The sequence below is a fragment of the Ctenopharyngodon idella genome, chromosome 23 (assembly GCF_019924925.1).
Source record: "Ctenopharyngodon idella isolate HZGC_01 chromosome 23, HZGC01, whole genome shotgun sequence".
In the NCBI taxonomy this organism is placed as follows: Eukaryota; Metazoa; Chordata; class Actinopteri; order Cypriniformes; family Xenocyprididae; genus Ctenopharyngodon; species Ctenopharyngodon idella.
The window spans coordinates 16971095-16988532 of record NC_067242.1 but is presented as its reverse complement, the minus strand read 5'-3'; the positions used below and the strand labels follow the sequence as shown (position 1 = coordinate 16988532).

Below are 17438 nucleotides of genomic sequence, written 5' to 3'. Positions count from 1 at the left end.
TACTGGAGAAAAACACTTCTGCATGTGTAAATAAATCAGATTTTTACTATTTTTCAAAATGAAATGTTAAAAAAAAAGTACAAATTTATTTTAATCAATAAAACTTTACAAACATGATACTTGCAGCATGAAAAGTAAACAGTCACACCTCTGTTTGTCTTATTTTACTCATCCACACTTATTCAATAAATCTATTTGCATGAACTACATTTTTAAATAGAAATATAAATCTCATAATTTTGTGCTTCTGAGAGTCATTTCCTGCTCCTGATTCAGTCCGTTTTCAATACTGGCTTTCTTTGATCCCCTGTAAATGAGAGAGAAAAGAAAAACTTAATTTTGTGCATCAAAAGTTTAATGTTTTTTTACATGATTTATTATTGCAAGAGACGTATCATGCTTAGTTGAGTGAAATGCCATTAACATAAAGAATACTCACATGCTCTCATCCACGGTAACGTCAGTGTGGTCCTGTAGCTCGGTGTTTAGTGTTTCTGGGAGCAGGAAGGTCAGGGCTCCTCCCACAAAAGGAAGAGAGCCATATATGACCATTGGAATGGCAGGATGATACACGTCCAACAAACCAATCAGAGGAGCTAGAATACCAGCTACACGTGCACACATGGAGTTCAGTCCCACTCCATTTTGCCTAGATGATTGAGTTTAAGAATGAGAAGTCATTTAGAATGCAGAACTTAAAATAGCGAGTGTTCATGCAGGTTTCTCTCTTTTACATACATACCTCACAACCGTTGGGTACAGCTCAGCTGTGTACACATAAACTATGGTGAAAGACGCAGCGAGGGAGAACTTCCCAATCACTGCGATCACAGTCACAATCACAGGATACTCTGGGGAAAAAAAAAGCAGATGGAGTTGAAATCAAGAGTATTAACATACTCCACTAATTTTCTGTCACATTAATGAACATTTAAACATTTTTGTCATTTGAATGTTTTTCCAACCCCTCATGACGAGAATTTTATGATTTGGTGAATTAGTTGCGAATTCTTATGAATTCGTACAATCTCATCCATACATTTTTGCACGTTCTGCTCACAACCCTCCTTAGGCTTAGGTTAAGGTGTGGACTTTAATGGTGATGTTTTTGCCTGCAAATCATACATTTTCATAAGAATCAGATCGTATGAATTCATACAAAATCGGCAACTAGTACAAATCAAGAGTATTAAAAGTGCCCGACTAATTTTCTGTCACATAAATGAACATAGCAAGTTTTTGTCATTTGAATGTTTTTCCAAACCAGTGTCATGAAAATTCCTCATGACAAGAATTTTATGATTTGGAAAATTAGTTCACATGAATAAAAATGATCATTTGTATGTTTTTGTACGATCTTCTCACACCCCAATGAGGGTTAGGTTTAGGGGATGGACCTTCATGGTGACGTTTAGTTCCTTTATTGTCCACAAGTGGAAATTTGTCTTTGGCTTCACTATACACCATACACAAGGACACTGACACAACAAAAAAAGCGTATAAAGCGTAAGTTTTCATAGAAGTCAAATTTTACCAATTCATATAAAAATGCCAACTAGTACAAATCTAGAGTATAAAAGTGCCCGACTGATTTTCTCTGTCACATTAATGAACATTTAAGCAGTTTTTGTCATTTGAATGTTTTTCTAACACAGACTCATGACAATTCCTAAGAATTGTATGGTTTTGTGAATTTGTTGCGCATTCACATGAATTAGTAAGAATCTCATTTGTGTGTTTTTGTTCGATCTGCTCACGCACTCCTGAGGGTTAAGTTTAGTGTCGGACCTTCATGGTGAGTTTTCGTACTAATCGAATCGTACTAATTCATACAAAATCACCAATTAGTACAATACTTATGAATTCTCATGAGATCAGGTTGCTTTTTCTATAAACATGTTCCAAAATGAAAGTTCTGAAAGTGTTCAAATACTTCAAATTCTTCATTTAAATAATATATTTATTGTTTTAATTTTGTGTAATTTATAACCTAACATATTTTTTGTCAAATGTTTTGGTTAAAAAAAAAAAATCTTTCTTTAAAAGAAATACCATACTGTATGTTTTGATATCTGTGTAATACAAAAACTAAAATCTATACATTTTTAGGTGTGGCTTAAGTGTCCAAATACTTTTTTGGGGACTGTATGTGGAATGATAATTCTAAAAAAAATAATTATATTTTCATGTGTTAGCAAAACAAATAGTACACATTGACTGTGTCCAAAATTACCCCCTATACCCTTAAATAGGGCACTATTTAAGGGGACAGCCATTTGTAGTGGTGTCATCAAGCGCACTCATTCAATCCCACAACGCACCGCAATAACGAATGTACAACCGATGTATGTTCAACGGCTATAATCAGGGCTTGACATTAACTTTTTTGCTCACCAGCCAACCAATTTTTGGTTTCCAAAGTTACTAGCCACTCTACAATTTTGACATTGATACCATGGGGAAAATCTGCAATATAGATATTTTTAATATTATCTCATAATTTGGCAGCAGGTATTTTAGGCTGCTGTCACTTTAAGACCTGAAGCACGGATCCATTACTGTTACGCATGGGTTTTCTTTCTCAACTGTTTGCGTTCACTTAAAACATGAGAGAACGAGAAAGTGCAGCTGGTATCGTGTTTCTATTCTGCGGAAAATGAGTATTGGAAGTGTTTCAGATATTTCAGTATTGATATGTATCGATATTTTGCCCATAATGCACTGTGAGAGTCGCACGCCGAATGAATTCCTGCGTCTGACCTGAAGATGGTGTCCGCAGTTGAATCATCCATCCATTTTCCAAACCGCTGATCTAATGTGGCTACAGCGTAATATCATACAGGTATAAATTCCTTTTTATTGATTATTAAATTGTTTAAATAAGGTTTATACATAGGCTCCATGACAGAGTTCAAGATTAATCTTTTCATCTTACTAATGGAGCTGCCAGTTTGCTAAGTTTCAAATGATTATTAAAAAGCAAGCACAAACTATGTAAAAGCGGCAGCCATTCCGGGCACTGAGTGTCCGAATTCACTCACTCGTTTTCATTCACTCCTTCAAGTGAACTATATTAGTGGACTAATGTAGGGAATAGTGAATGAGGGCATGATTTCGGACACAGCCATTGTCAGTGTTGATTATCTTCACACATTTTTGGGGACAATTTTTTGACCCTCAAATGGGACAAAATCCCTCCTTCTTCTTTAATTATAAAATAAGACTCCCTCACCCACTGGTATAGCAGGAATAACCAGGCAAGCAATGCCTCCAAGGAGCAGAACAGCACTCTGGCAGATCCTTCTTCCAAAGCGCTGAATGAGAGGAAAGCAGGACAGCCGGGCAGGAAACTCTGCAATGCCAAAGATGAGTTGAGTCAGGTAAATGTCCAGGCCAAAGTTCCCCACGTTCAAGCTGACTCCATAGTAAACCAGGCTCGTCACAAACCTACAATAACATAAACATATGATAAGATTTTCGGCTGCTTTTTTTTTTTATCACATTCGGAGTGTTTTCACAGTTAGATTGTATTCCAAATAAGTCTTTATGCTCAGCGATAATGCTTTATTGTTAACATTTTTACTGTATGTTGTTGAATTTGACACATTAGGTGCGTACTGAGGAAATGCTGTCATAACTCACCACATATAGCACATGATGAGAGCTCTCTTTCTCAGGTAATTCACTCGAAACAGGTCTAGCATGGTGCCTGTTTGGGTTGTGTTTTCTGCTTCCATCTGATAATGCATCCTTTCACGTTAATTCATCATTTTAAAGAACAACTTTGTACTGTATGTTTTAGAAGGCAAATGGGAGTGAATATGATCTTTTTATCAGCTCTTTTTTTCGACCAGATAAAGCTTGGCTATTTACAAAGAGAAAACGGTCACCTTGTCGAGCAGATTTTCAGGAACCTTCCTGCCATTGATTCGGGCTGCTTTCAGGATCTCTTTCTTGGCTCTGTCTTGCTTGCCCTGAGTCAGAAGCCATCGGGCAGATTCAGGGAGAATCCTGCCAATCAAAATAGCTTTATTCACTTATTTAAAAAGGTTAAATATTTTATTTGTATACTTGTATGTCATGTGACCGACATCAGAAATGTTAAATTATTCAAATATTAATTTAAATCATAAAAATATTAACACAATTACCTCAGGGGACACTTCAAGTAAATATTTTAGGTCAAAGGGTTTTGGCTGACAAAAAACGTTTAGGAATCTTTAATATAGAATAACTCTAACCAGTAATAGATGCAGAATAGCCCAACTGGCGCTGACAGAACCAGCTGCAAAATCCTCCAGTTCCGGATTCCAAAGGCCACACCAGACAGCAGCATAAGACCAATGGCATAAAAGCAGTGCGACAATATGGTGAAAAGGGCACGCTTGGCTGAACCGCACCACTCAGTACCTAAAACATGTTTAAGATACCATGAAAAATATAAAATTATAAAATAATCATCATCTGCTGAGATCTCAACAGGTTCTTTATGCATTTTCATAACGATTTCTTTTGTTACGGGACATTTGTTTAAAGTCGGCATGAAACAAAAGTTGCAATTTGTGATGTATATCAGAGTGAAACGGCTTCTTGAACAGGAAAAAATGTAGGGCGGGACTTGATTTTGTCCATCTGGAATTGATTGGATGGTTACGGTTTGCTATTGCTGTGATGTCATTTGAGTGACAGGTTGTAACACGTCATCGGAAAGTAGGATTATTTCACTCAAAAATGAAAATAATGTCATTTATTACTCACCTTCATGTCGTTCTACACCCCTAAGACCTTTGTTCATCTTCGGAACACAAATTAAGATATTTTTGTTGAAATCCGATGACTCAGTGAGGCCTGCATTGCCAGCAATGGTACTTCCTCTCTCAAGATCCATAAAGGTACTAAAAACATATTTAAATCAGTACATGTGACTACAGTGGTTCAATCTTAATATTATAAAGTGACGAGAATATTTTTTGTGAGCTGAAAAATTTCAAAACACTGCTTCGGAGCGTTATGAATCTTTTGTGTCGAATCAGTGATTCGGACTGATTCGATTCGTAAAGCTCCGAAGCTTCATGAAGCAGTGTTTTGAAATCGGCCATCACTAGATATTGTTAAAACGTTGTTATTTTGTTTTTTTGGCGCACAAAAAAAAATATTCTCGTCGCTTTATAATATTACAATTGAACCACTGTAGTCACATGAACTGATTTAAATATGTTTTTAGTACCTTTATGGATCTTGAGAGAGGAAGTACCATTGCTGGCGATGCAGGCCTCACTGAGCCATTGGATTTCATCAAAAATATCTTAATTTGTGTTCCGAAGATGAACGAAGGTCTTACGGGTGTAGAACAACATGAGGGTGAGTAATAAATGACATAATTTTCATTTTTCGGTGAACTAACCCTTTAATTGACCCTTCGCCGGGAGTTTGATTGACAAGCGATCTAACCAATCATAACGCCGAATCCGCCATTTTGTCCAACAAAGCAGTCAGGAGTTAGAAGATTAACCTCGGTGGACTTGAACTTGAAAAATGGTGTGTATTGACGTCTTTCCGCGTTTGAAACAACATTCTTTCTCATGTTCATTCATGTTTATTTGATGCTATAAATTAACTAGTAGGAAGAGATGATCGGTTCACGAGCCGCTTGAGCTGAGGCGCTACAGCAATCTGTCACGACATATTAAAGAGCCACAAAACGGTTTTTATTGTCCGAATTTCTTAAAAAATTGCACAATTTGAAAGCTGGGACTTTGTTTAATATCATAAGTAACCTGCTCTGTCTTGTCTGTCGACGTGTTGTCAATGTCCTCTTTGCTCCGCGATCTATTTTTCATTCTGTGCAGCGTGACGGCGCCATGGCTTGTCGGACAAAGCAACAGAAACTAAGGGGGGCGGGTCTTTGCGAAGGGTCAAATAAGGATTACGAGAGCACGAGAATTTAAAAAAAATAATGATGTGCAAGGTTAAATCATTTATAATAAATACTTCATAAAAAGATAAATGTCAATTTTGATTTCACGGTGACTTTAAAGCATACATTTAAATGCGCTTTCTACATGCTATCTACTGTATATCTAATTATCTAAGTTAAATTTAAATTTTAAAATACTGGTATTAAAAGGAGTCACAGGTGTTACCCAGAACAAACGTGTTCATTGAGATCCCTGATATTGTGGTGCCGACCACAAAGCGGAGGGCTATGTAGACATAGATGTTGGGGGCAAATGCTACCCCCACCCCAAACAGAAACTGCAGGAACAAGGAAAGCAGTGTGACAAACCGCCGGCCGTACCTGTGACAAAAAAAAAAAAAAGCACAAGCACAGTTATGAATGCACTCAAATTACTTATTTGACATGAAAGAGTAGCCCTTTATTACTGATGGCTTTTTAAAACAAACTGAATAATCTGTATGTTTTGTTTTTTGGAAAAACTCCAAAATAATCATTGTGTGTTTTAGATCATTCTTATGTTTATTGTACTCTACACGTACTTGTCTGCCATTGGCCCAAACAATAGGGCTCCAATAAGAAGACCAGCCATGTAGATGGACTGAGATGCCTCATTATAAATCTTATTTTCACACACCAGGTCAAACTATGATAAGATGAGAAAAGAAAACATGATGAAAGACAGCAAACAAACGATGCCAATGAAAATATGTATTGGTTACAGTTTATAATAACTTTCAATTGTATGTAATTGACAAACATTAAAACTTAATATAAAAAGGTAGGTTTCATTTTGAAAGTTAGTTTCTGAAGACATTTACAGAATTTACATTTGCATTTACATTTCGACCATTAATGTCCAAGAAAAAAGGCACATTGATCTTTTGTGATAACAATATATGGGGTAATTTGGCACAATGGAAACTGTCATGCAAAATTTAATAGGAAAAATTATGAAACAAACACAAAACTAAACTATTATGATGCATGCATGTACATAGCAATTAGTTTTATGCTAACAGATAACAAATGGCTGCAAAAAAATAAGCTGCCCAGCTAACAGGGAACATTCTTTTTAGTTCAGCTAACATTCTTCAGAATGTTTAAGGAACATTCAAAAGTAACATTCCCATGATGTTTGCAAAATGATACAATTGGGAATGTTTCCTTAACATTCACATAAACAAGGAAAACATTTTTTAAAGATTTTTTTAAAAACTGGACATTTAGAGAACATTCAGAAATAACATTTCCATAACTTAATATAAACATTAGCAAAACGTTCTTAGAACATATTTCTTGATAGCTGGGTGAGCGGTCAGAATCAGTGATATAGTTATTTTTTAACATGTATTGTATTTACTAGTGCTGTCAAATTGATTAATCGCATCTAACATAAAAGTTTGTGTGTGTGTGTGTGTGTGTGTGTGTAGGCCTATACACACACAAACATTATATATTTACAAACTTTTATGTTAGATTCCATTCAGTGGCGTAACTTTGTTTTAAAAAGTGGGTGGGACAGGAATGTGTGTGGTGGGGTGGTGTATTGTAAATGTATTATCACAATAATAAATGCACAAAATTAATTGACATAGACCTCATATTTAATATGATAGTTTCATCCTTACATCTACTATAATACAATATATTTTTAGTCTCAAGAGTATTTACATTAGTCAATAAATATGCGGTTCTGCATTTAATATGAGATTGTCCTGATTGACTAGTGGTAAAATTTTTGTTCAGCGTGCCACAGGTTCTGGGTTCTAATCCGACCCTCGTATAATTTTTTTTAGTTTTTTCTTATTAAAACCAAAAATGTTCATCAGTGATTGTATATCAAGAGCAGGGACATGTTTATGTGTATTTTGTTTTGTGATTCCGGAACGAATAGAGTCTCCGCAACAGAATTAAGCGATAGATTAAAGCCCTAGTCCGTGTGAAGACTGCGCAGTATGCACGAGCGCCAAGAGAACACTGTTGCGCCCCGATAACAGCGGCAACAAGAACTCAGCATGATTTCAAAAACAACACATCCCAGCACCAGATCGTTTACAAATGAATGAATTGCTAATCAACTAGAGATGTTTCTTTTGTATTAGATACATCCGTGCCGCGAGATGTTTCAAAAAGTGGTGGGGACAATATCGACCCTGGCAAAAAGTGGTGGGGACATGTCCCATCCGCAAATTACGCCTATGATGCGATTAATCACGATTAATCGATTTGACAGCACTGGTTTTTACATAGACCTACAATATGGGCTAAATGTTTCAAGCGTTTTTAAAGGATTCACCAACCAAAAGTTAAACTATGAGTTAGAAATTGCCTTCGCTTGAGGAGGTAACATTAACCATGGCAACAGCAAATCGATGCTGTCGATATCGACAAAACAAACAATGTCATTACTTATCGAGTTATTATATAGGTTTAATCGTAACGCATATTGCGCAAAATCGTGTTTTTTTCAAATGTCTTTAAGGGTTGCGCGAGACATTTGAGCAGATTTTACTTTTACCAGAAAATTACAGTGTAAATGTAACAACTCTGGAAGCCATTGAATAATAGGCTAACCATAAAAGTTAATAATATTTATGGAAGAAAAAAAAAAATCTTTTATAAAGCAAATTAAAAAAAAAAAAAAAAAAATGCACCATATATAATTGTATATCAATATATAAAGTTCAGTACCTCAGTTATAAGGGTGCTGCTGCCTTCTGGTGCCTTATAAACCCATCCATCGGTACATGATGTGGTTGTGTTTATTCCATAAGCTTCAATGACATCAAGATCAAGATCAACGGGTGAGAACATCGTACAGCTCTCATATTGTCCTTTACTGTCCAGAGGGATGGTGAGGTTCAGCTGCTTCTCCTCTGTCAGGTTGGGAGCCCGCTGTAAGATCCAGCTGCTGTCGCAGTTGTGTGGGAAGGTGATGGCGGTGAAGACCTGACCGAACATGTGGAAAGCTGTGAAGATGTTGGGGAGGCATACCGCCACCAGCAAGCGCTTCTGAAACGCGCCAAACTCGCCGACAGACGACAGGATCTGCGCGAAGTCTATCATGATCACTGGGCGACCATCAGCTGCGGCTCGCGCTTAAAACACCTGCGCCGCGGTTCCGAGAAATTAATTTTTAAACTTGTCACAAGTTCAGCATATCTGCATGTGCGCACTTATCTGTTACGATCAAAGATAAAGAACTGTTATTTCACCGCGGGAAGGACAGTCAGAAGACTTTAAATAATCATAATAATAAAGTATGATCCTACGCCAAATTAGGTAGCCTATATGTTAATAAGCTGATTCCAGCGGTTAAAATGTGCTGAGAGGAGTTCCTGCTGTGTGTGTGTGTGTGTGTGAGGGACTTTGGATCATGAGGCTAATGCAGTTAAACACTGGGGCCTTTTTACCTGTTAATAAGGCGGTCTAAATATTGTGGTAATGTGTAAACTGGTGTGATATGCTTGTGGGGTCAAGCACAATATTTAGACAACATTGTAATGTGTAACAAAGTAGCCACACTCTCAAGGGGAAAATAAGATGATTGTGACAAGAACAGGACATGCTATGTGGCCAAATAAGGTCAAACAAAAATAAGGACTCTAAAAGTATTGCCACTGGGTGTACAAAACTTACTCAATATTTTCAAAAATATTTTTAAACATTTTTTTTTTTTTTTTTAATGAGTCACGAATATCAAGATGTTTTCCTATATGACTTGAATAAAGTGTGCCTTTTAATTAAAATCACAGCAGTCTCCACTGCTTTATTTAAACTAAATATTTAATGTTAGTTTGTTCTTAATCTGTATTTCTATACTGTAAAACTAAAATGAACCAATAAGGAGGCATTATAGGCACCTTTTAAGTTCATTCTTTATTGATTTTAAAGCATTTAAAAACACGCCTTAAAATTCAAAACAAGCAAAATAAAAATAATAGTGAAAATATAAACTAAAGGAAAAATATTTTACTGTTTTTTGCTTTTCATTTTTTTGTTTCTTACAGTAAACTGACTGTGAAGGCGGTCTGTACTCTAACACTGGTCTGTATTAAGAAGAAGCCAGGAGATTTGTGTGACTTTATGAAATGCATATTACTAAGATTGGATATTATTATTTACCATATAATCATGTTGAACATATATCTGCTGCATAGCAACCTCAATATTCAAATTCCTTATTTGAAGCAAAACTAGACTTTTCAAATTCAAGCAATTTTATAAAAAAATTTTTTTCTATTTTTAGTGGACAGCTTTGTTGTGACTGCAAAGAGGTGAAAAGAAAATACTTGTGCGTTATCAAAGCTTTCTTTTACTTCCCTCTTATCTTTTGAATCTTCCCAATAAAACTGGAAGATAAAGTAGGAAATAAAATTTTATATATATATATATATATATAAAGAGATGTACCAATACTAAATTTCTCCACCAATAGCCGATAATTCAGAGTGATATCTGCCGATACCAATAACGATACTGATAGTTTGGGGGTTCTGCCTTTTATATCTTCTTTTAAATTAATGATAATTTCATTATAATTAATAATAATATTTTTAATTATTATATTTTGAAAGAAATGCAAATACGAACTTTATTTTCTCCATTTCATCAACTTGTTTCAGAGTAACTGATATCAGTTATAAACAAACACATTAACTAAATTCTGAAAATTAAATGAATATTTCTTAACTTTCTGAATTATATAAATTCATATAATTACTAATAATATTGAACATCAAACTGGTTTATAGCATTTTCCTTACACAAAGCATAAATTCAGTACATTTTCCTGCCCGTTTTGATTGACAGGATATATTGGCCGATAGTGCAAAAATTATTATTGGCCGATATATCGGTGCACCTCTAATATATATATTATATATATATATATATACAGTCAAACCAAAATTTATTCAGACAGCTTGAACATTTCATTCATTAATTCAGTTTATTTACTATAGTTTAAAAAAATGGTAATAAAACATGACAAGATCTTGTGTCAGAAAACATTCATCTTAATTATGTCAGATAACACTTAAGCAAAACATGGTCTGGCCAAAGTGTCTGAATAATTTTTGTTTTTTATCAATTTTACTGGTAGTCCACTGTATGAAGAATTATTGGGTATAATATGTCACAGTTTACTTTATTTTGCTATCCTCGCTTACATAAATGAACTATAGTGTCCTGCACCCACTAGTCAAAATATACCAAAAATATCAAAAACGTCTGAATAAATTTTGGTTTGACTGTATATATATATATAAAATATTAAAATGTCAAAAAGGTCAAAGGAAAAAAAAAAAATCAGGTGAAACACTGATTCAAAATAATTAAGATACTTAAGATTATTCCAGGCTGTTCTTGCACACAGGTAGCGATATGTTTAATGAGATTTCTTGAGTGAAGTAAACAACCTCTCATAAATTCTAAGTAGAACTTCAGCAGTTTAGGACAGACCTGCTGGAAACATCAGGCAAATATAGGCCACCTAAGATCCCGCTGTGATTATAGGCACCCTCATAGACAAACAGACAAACCAACAAAACTCACAATGTGTCTTTTGTGACCGACACCACCTCCCATCACCGTATTTATGAAGAACACAAAGGCCATGAATGAAACATCCCATATAAAATCAAACCAATGGCAAATTACATTATTTACATGTTCAATCGAGATCAGAAATACACATGAATACTTAAGAATTCAATTCCAGAACAGAAAAAAACAAAACAAACACCAAAGTTTCATCAGGTACCTCACGTACTTCTACCTTTTTCAAAAATCTAAATCGCTTAAACAGAGACTTATAAAAAATGAGAAGTGACAGATATAGTCAAAAACTTAAAACCAAAATGCACAAATTAATGTGAAATCTAAAAAAAGGAGAGATATGGTTGATGCAGAAATGTGTAGAAACATTAAGGCAATAATTTTTAGAGCAGCGTGGGATAGTAACATTTGCAAATGTGCCCTGTTGAGCGCGCACACACACACACACACACACACACACACACACACACACACACACACAAATAAAATAAACAAGAGAAAAGAAGCAAAATAAACCAGCCTTTAGGAGTGTTCGTTGAGGCTCAATGACACTGAACAGAACATTTAATCTTATTCAGTGAATGTGTGTTGCATCTGAAATAAAGGATATTTGTGTTTGTATTGACACTAGCCAGTGTACAATGAAGGAATCAGACTCTCTGCATAACAGGCTAAAATGGAAAGGTTGTTTTTGAGCGCAACCAGAATCTCTAAAATTTCTAAACCAGATTCTGTAAATGTTCATCAAGCTGGTTTAAATGAACTTAAGTAAATAATGCAAGCGGTCTGATAAAACATGCTAGCGGCTTCTCTTTAAAGGCATAGAAAAAATACAAGTAAAAAAAAAAAAAAAAAAAAAAATCTATAGCTACTGCAAACCCATTCACTCATTTCCTCTATTAACACCACGTTTCTTTGAGTTCCACTCTCTTCACATGCACTCAGTAGTTATATTAGAGGCATTTTTACATTTCATTTTTTGGGTGTCAGTTCAGATTGTGCAAAAATAGAACAAACATAGAAGAAAAAAAGAGGAAAAGAAAGAGAAACATTAAAAGAGCATTAAGGTTATATCTGGTTATGATAACGGCATCCTTGTACGAATAAATCGCAAACTTTATTTTAATGGATTCCTACAAATTCTTATCTTTGTGCAACTCTGCCGTTGGGCCATTTGAAATCCTATGGGTTGAGCAATGGTACTTTTCTCTTTGGCAACAGTGGTTTCTTGAGGGCAATTGAGAGAGGAAAAAAATATCAATGTGTCATTCTGTTGGTAGTGTTGGTTTGTTTTCACATTTGTAGGCAAGTCATGGTCCCGCACAGAGCCAAAGTTTAGCTAATGCTGAGCTGAGCAAATCCCAAGAGTTTGACATCATCAGGAATCTCAGAGCCTTCAACACCAGAGGCCTGAAAAACAGCACGCATGACGTGTTACTGCAACACACCTTTGAGGATTTAAGGCCCGTTCACAACAAAATATAAAGAGAAATATAGCTGCAAGCAGCAATTACGGGGATAAGCACAAAAGCGGCACAACAAGTCATGCTAACATGGCTGGGAGCATCAGACCAACTGCAACAGTGAGCAATTAAAGATCTATTTAGATCATTTTAGGCAAAAGAGCTGAAAAATCATAAATACAGTTAATAAAAAGATTTTATCACTCTCTGATTGGCTGTCCAGGTTTTTATCATACATCAACTGGAAATAATAGTTCTGAAAGTGATTCCAATGATATTGCATGTCTGTGCCATTATCGTTATAGTTCTTTTATATTCTTTTTATATATATATATATATATATATATATATATATATATATATATATATATATATATATATATATATATATATATGGTTATTGTCCTTGATGTGAACGGGCCTTTACTTGGGTTTAACTAAACAGTCACTCACCAGTTTAAATGTGACATTTTTATTGGAATGAGGCTCTTCAACTATCTTCTGCAAATTAGCAGCCACTGAAATGACACAAAACAGAAGTTTAGGACTAAAACCATGATTTACTTTAAGTACCATTTTAAATTATTTAAAATCACAATTCATTTTCTTTTAATTCCATAAAAGAATACTTACCTATAACTAAATCTCGGCCATCTACCAAGCCAGCCGATACCAGCTCCTGAGAAACCCCATCTGCTGTGTCTACAGACAGAGAAAATATATGTGATGCATTTATTCCACTTTAAAATGATTTGTTTAGACCAACAAACTCTGATTCTGGCGATTTACAATCTCCTGGATATTTGAACTGACAAGGTTGTAGATCTTTCAGAATGAGGCTGACAACTTAATAGCTGATCAGCTGCACACATCATGTTAACATCGTGTAGTCAGTACAGACAGCAGAATAAAGACGTGTTCGGGCAGAAGAACATTCTCACACACCACATCAGGCCAGCTGTGTGCATGTCACTAAATGTTTTTTTTGGGAAAATTCACAACATGGCACTGACAAAACGCAGATGCAGGCTCTTTGACATCTGATGGGGTAGAAAAATGTTGCTCTTGCTTTGATTTGGCCTCTCTGCTGGAGGGCAAAACACTGAGATAAACAGGAACTGATTGTAAAAGGACGTTAAATTGATTTTTAAAGGGAAAAAAAAAAACATTGGACAAAAGAACTGCCCAAGTGTGTCGTAAATCGTATTTATTGAGATGTTCACCGCCCTTGACAAAAGTCAACCATAATATTCAGTGTTTTTTTTCTACAGAGTCATGAAAAAAAAAATCAGACAGTTTGGGAATACATCTGCATTAAAGGGATACTATCTAAAAATATCAACTTTGAGGGACTCATTCACCTGCATTTTATATCTTTTATAGCATTCTAAAAATCTTAATTTATGTTCATCTGTTCATCAAAGAAAGTGATATACATCTGTGACAGCATTGGGGTGAGGAAATGATGAGAGAATTTTCATTTTAGGGTGACACATTATCCCTTATATCCCTTTAAGAGTGTATTGTGTGGATATATTCAAGTGCAATTATTGCTAGACTTTTTGTTGCAAGACTATTAGCCATGTGTCTTTATGCTCTTACCTCTGCCAGGCATGAACTCAAATCGTATGTCATTCAGCTCCTTTTTCAAGTTTCTGTAGGACAGGAGGAGAAAAAGAAGTCATCTACCACTCCTGTCTACACTCTTAATAATAAAGTTTCTTTATTGGCATTGATGGTTCCATGAAGAACTTAGGTGAGTACTCTAGCAGCAGAGTTTTGAATATACTGTAATCTGGAAATGGTACTGGCAGATAAACCAGCGGGATGAGAAAAGGCATGGATAATGGTTTCGGCATCTTTGACACTAATGAAATGACGAAGCTGGGCAATGCGGCATAATTGAAAGAATGCTGATTTTGTTAATATGAGCCTGAAAGGAGAGAGTTGAATTGAAAAACAACACCTAGATTTTTAACAGTATGATGATTTAATAAGAGTACCAGCTATCTCAAAAAATTAGAGGTTAACCAATCTTTTATTTTATGTACGCAAGCAGAGATTTTGTCAATTTGAGTGGATAGAGATAGAGATAGCCTACAGATAGAGTATATTTGAATGTCATCAGCATATAAATAGTAATTAAAGCCATGTCCGTACAAGATTTGATGCGGAAGTAGTAGTATATAAATAATGAATAGTAGCGGGCCAAGAACGGATCCCTGGGGGACACCTCGCTTCAAATGGGCCTAATCGTAAATAGCTCCAAACATAAGAACAGCAAACACAACTTACCTTAACCTTAATACTAAACTGATGGGGGACTGGGAGGCATCACTTCCTGGGGCCTACAAATAGAGGCAGAGATGGTGATGAGGAGCATCACTATGAGACGTCTTCATTTAAAAACTGAGGTGGCCTAATAACTGAAAGCTTGATGCTACAGCTACCTGCGCAGGCTGCGGCTGTGATGGGGTTGTAGTTGGGGCAGTGTGTTGAGTGTTGGCCGGGCCCTGGCCAGCAGCTTGAGGTAGTTCAGGCTGGAGATGACTGCCGAAAGGCTGGAATATCTACGAATACATCCATAGACCCACACAAAAAATTATTAATTATGTTATAAATAGATAAATATTATAAAATCTAAACTCTGGTCATTATAAAATATATTAGATTAACATAATACCAACATTAAATGAAAAAGCTATGTCTGGAATGGCAATACTAGATTACTATTTAGTGGATACTGTGCAGTGTACACTGTATACTGCTGACTATTCTTAAAAAAAAAAACAGTAGGTATTATTACACAATAAATGTTTAAAGAATATAGTATACATTTCATGTGAGTGGCGTCTAGTTGTAGTTTGGAAAAATATGGTTATTTTGACCTTTTAAATTCAAATCATTAATACTGTAATACAAATACAAAAATATATTCAAACATTTAATTGGTTTTTATAAAGTGCCGTACTTATTTTGTCAAATATAGCAGATCATTTAAGTATTGCATACAAATAAATGCATTATATGACAAGTATGCATACTGCATCGTAGAATCGTAATAATAACACACTAGTATGGTATTCCGGAAGGTTCTTCATGGTCTACATACCTCTGCAGTCTGGAGCCCTTCTTTTACTCTTGGTGACTGTGTGAGAGAGATAGAATGGGCAAAAGTCAAAGGTCAAATTCTCTTGTAATAAATAATAATATATAATTGTTTGGGTTACGGTAATTCGGCATTGGATTTAAACGCACTGTAGTAAGGAATGAAGCAGCAGGGAGTTAAAGCCCTTCGTGAGTATTTCAGTTTACACTTTTGCTATGATTTTAAGTACACATTTCATAGTTTTCATATAATATCCTTCAGGAATTCAAGGACTGAGATATGCAACCAAATTACAGGTTATATCCACAATTTCTGCCTAGAATATACATCCAAACACATCCAAAGTATTCCCAAACCCTTAACCAAAAAAAAAACAACAAAAAAAAACAAACACTTCCACCTAAACTGAGTTGTGTTCAGACTTACACTACCGTTTAAACGTTTAGGTCAGTTTTATTTATTTATTGTTTAAATAAATTAATGCTTTTATTCATCGATGCATTCAATTAATCAAAAGTGTCAGTACAAAAGATTACAAAAGATAAATTGTTATTATTATATTATTACCGTTTTTACTGTATATATAATTAATTTATTTTTTGATCAAATAAATGCAGCCTTAGTGAACATAAGAGACATATTTTAAAAAATACAAACACCAAACTCTTGAACGGTAGTGTACATATAGATATGACATGATATCAAAGGTATTTGGCCATATAACAAGTGACAAAACTGGAATCCAAAGATCATTTAGTGACCAGAAGTGGCCATATTGCATGTTAGTACCTCAACCAGCTGAAGTCTCATTACAAGGCTGTTAAACAGAATTTGGTTGGTTATCAGAGGTCAGTGATTTGGTCAGTATGTCAAAAGTTATAAATAAAAACACAGTACAGATGGCGTCCAGGAAGCACACATCATCACTATTAAGTCAGTCTCTCTGTTTTTTTCTAGCAAGAATTGTTTCTAGCAAGAATTGGCTACACTGTTTTTACTTCACCTCAGTTTAGTCACTGAGATTAGAGCGTGGTCAAGCTTAAGTAGCTGTCTAAGTAGATATTTCTGTAGGTGATCTCAAAAGGCACATAATAGCTATTTGTTCATAATAAGCTGGGGATACGGAACAAAAGTTATCACATTAAGCGATCTAAATGCTTTTATACTGTATATGATTATTTCTTGCATAGATATGCAGAGAAACAGATTATCACAGACAGGTGAAGGTGCAACGGTCATCCTTAACCAACTTGAACTCTAGTATCTTTATTGTTTTATTCTTTGAAGCTGGATAACAAGAATGTTAGCAGATATATTATGCTCTCTGAATAAATTCACTTCCTCTTTA

At 35.1% G+C, this 17438-nt stretch overlaps 2 protein-coding genes across 3 annotated transcripts in view; both read right to left on the bottom strand.

Annotated features, from left to right (window-relative positions):
- Nucleotides 1–23: 23 nt before the first annotated feature.
- Nucleotides 24–9317, bottom strand: slc22a13b (solute carrier family 22 member 13b). The gene is made up of 10 exons (XM_051881916.1): nucleotides 8651–9317; nucleotides 6499–6602; nucleotides 6144–6298; nucleotides 4242–4410; nucleotides 3891–4011; nucleotides 3643–3737; nucleotides 3233–3447; nucleotides 743–851; nucleotides 440–649; nucleotides 24–307 (listed from the first exon to the last, which is right to left on the bottom strand). Exons 1-10 carry the CDS (start codon nucleotides 9023–9025, stop codon nucleotides 232–234), a joined length of 1629 nt encoding a protein of 542 aa, XP_051737876.1. The 5' UTR covers nucleotides 9026–9317; the 3' UTR covers nucleotides 24–231.
- Nucleotides 9318–9819: 502 nt separating this feature from the next.
- oxsr1b (oxidative stress responsive kinase 1b) overlaps nucleotides 9820–17438 on the bottom strand; it is a 56189-nt gene continuing 48570 nt past the window's right edge. For both annotated transcript variants that reach the window (XM_051881917.1, XM_051881919.1), the window contains 7 exons: nucleotides 16094–16129; nucleotides 15432–15551; nucleotides 15277–15329; nucleotides 14584–14636; nucleotides 13615–13683; nucleotides 13435–13499; nucleotides 9820–12928 (listed from right to left, as the gene is read on the bottom strand). In XM_051881917.1, coding sequence (XP_051737877.1) covers nucleotides 12854–12928; nucleotides 13435–13499; nucleotides 13615–13683; nucleotides 14584–14636; nucleotides 15277–15329; nucleotides 15432–15551; nucleotides 16094–16129 — 471 coding nt within the window. In that variant the 3' untranslated portion in view covers nucleotides 9820–12853. The remainder of the gene's footprint in view (nucleotides 12929–13434; nucleotides 13500–13614; nucleotides 13684–14583; nucleotides 14637–15276; nucleotides 15330–15431; nucleotides 15552–16093; nucleotides 16130–17438) is intronic.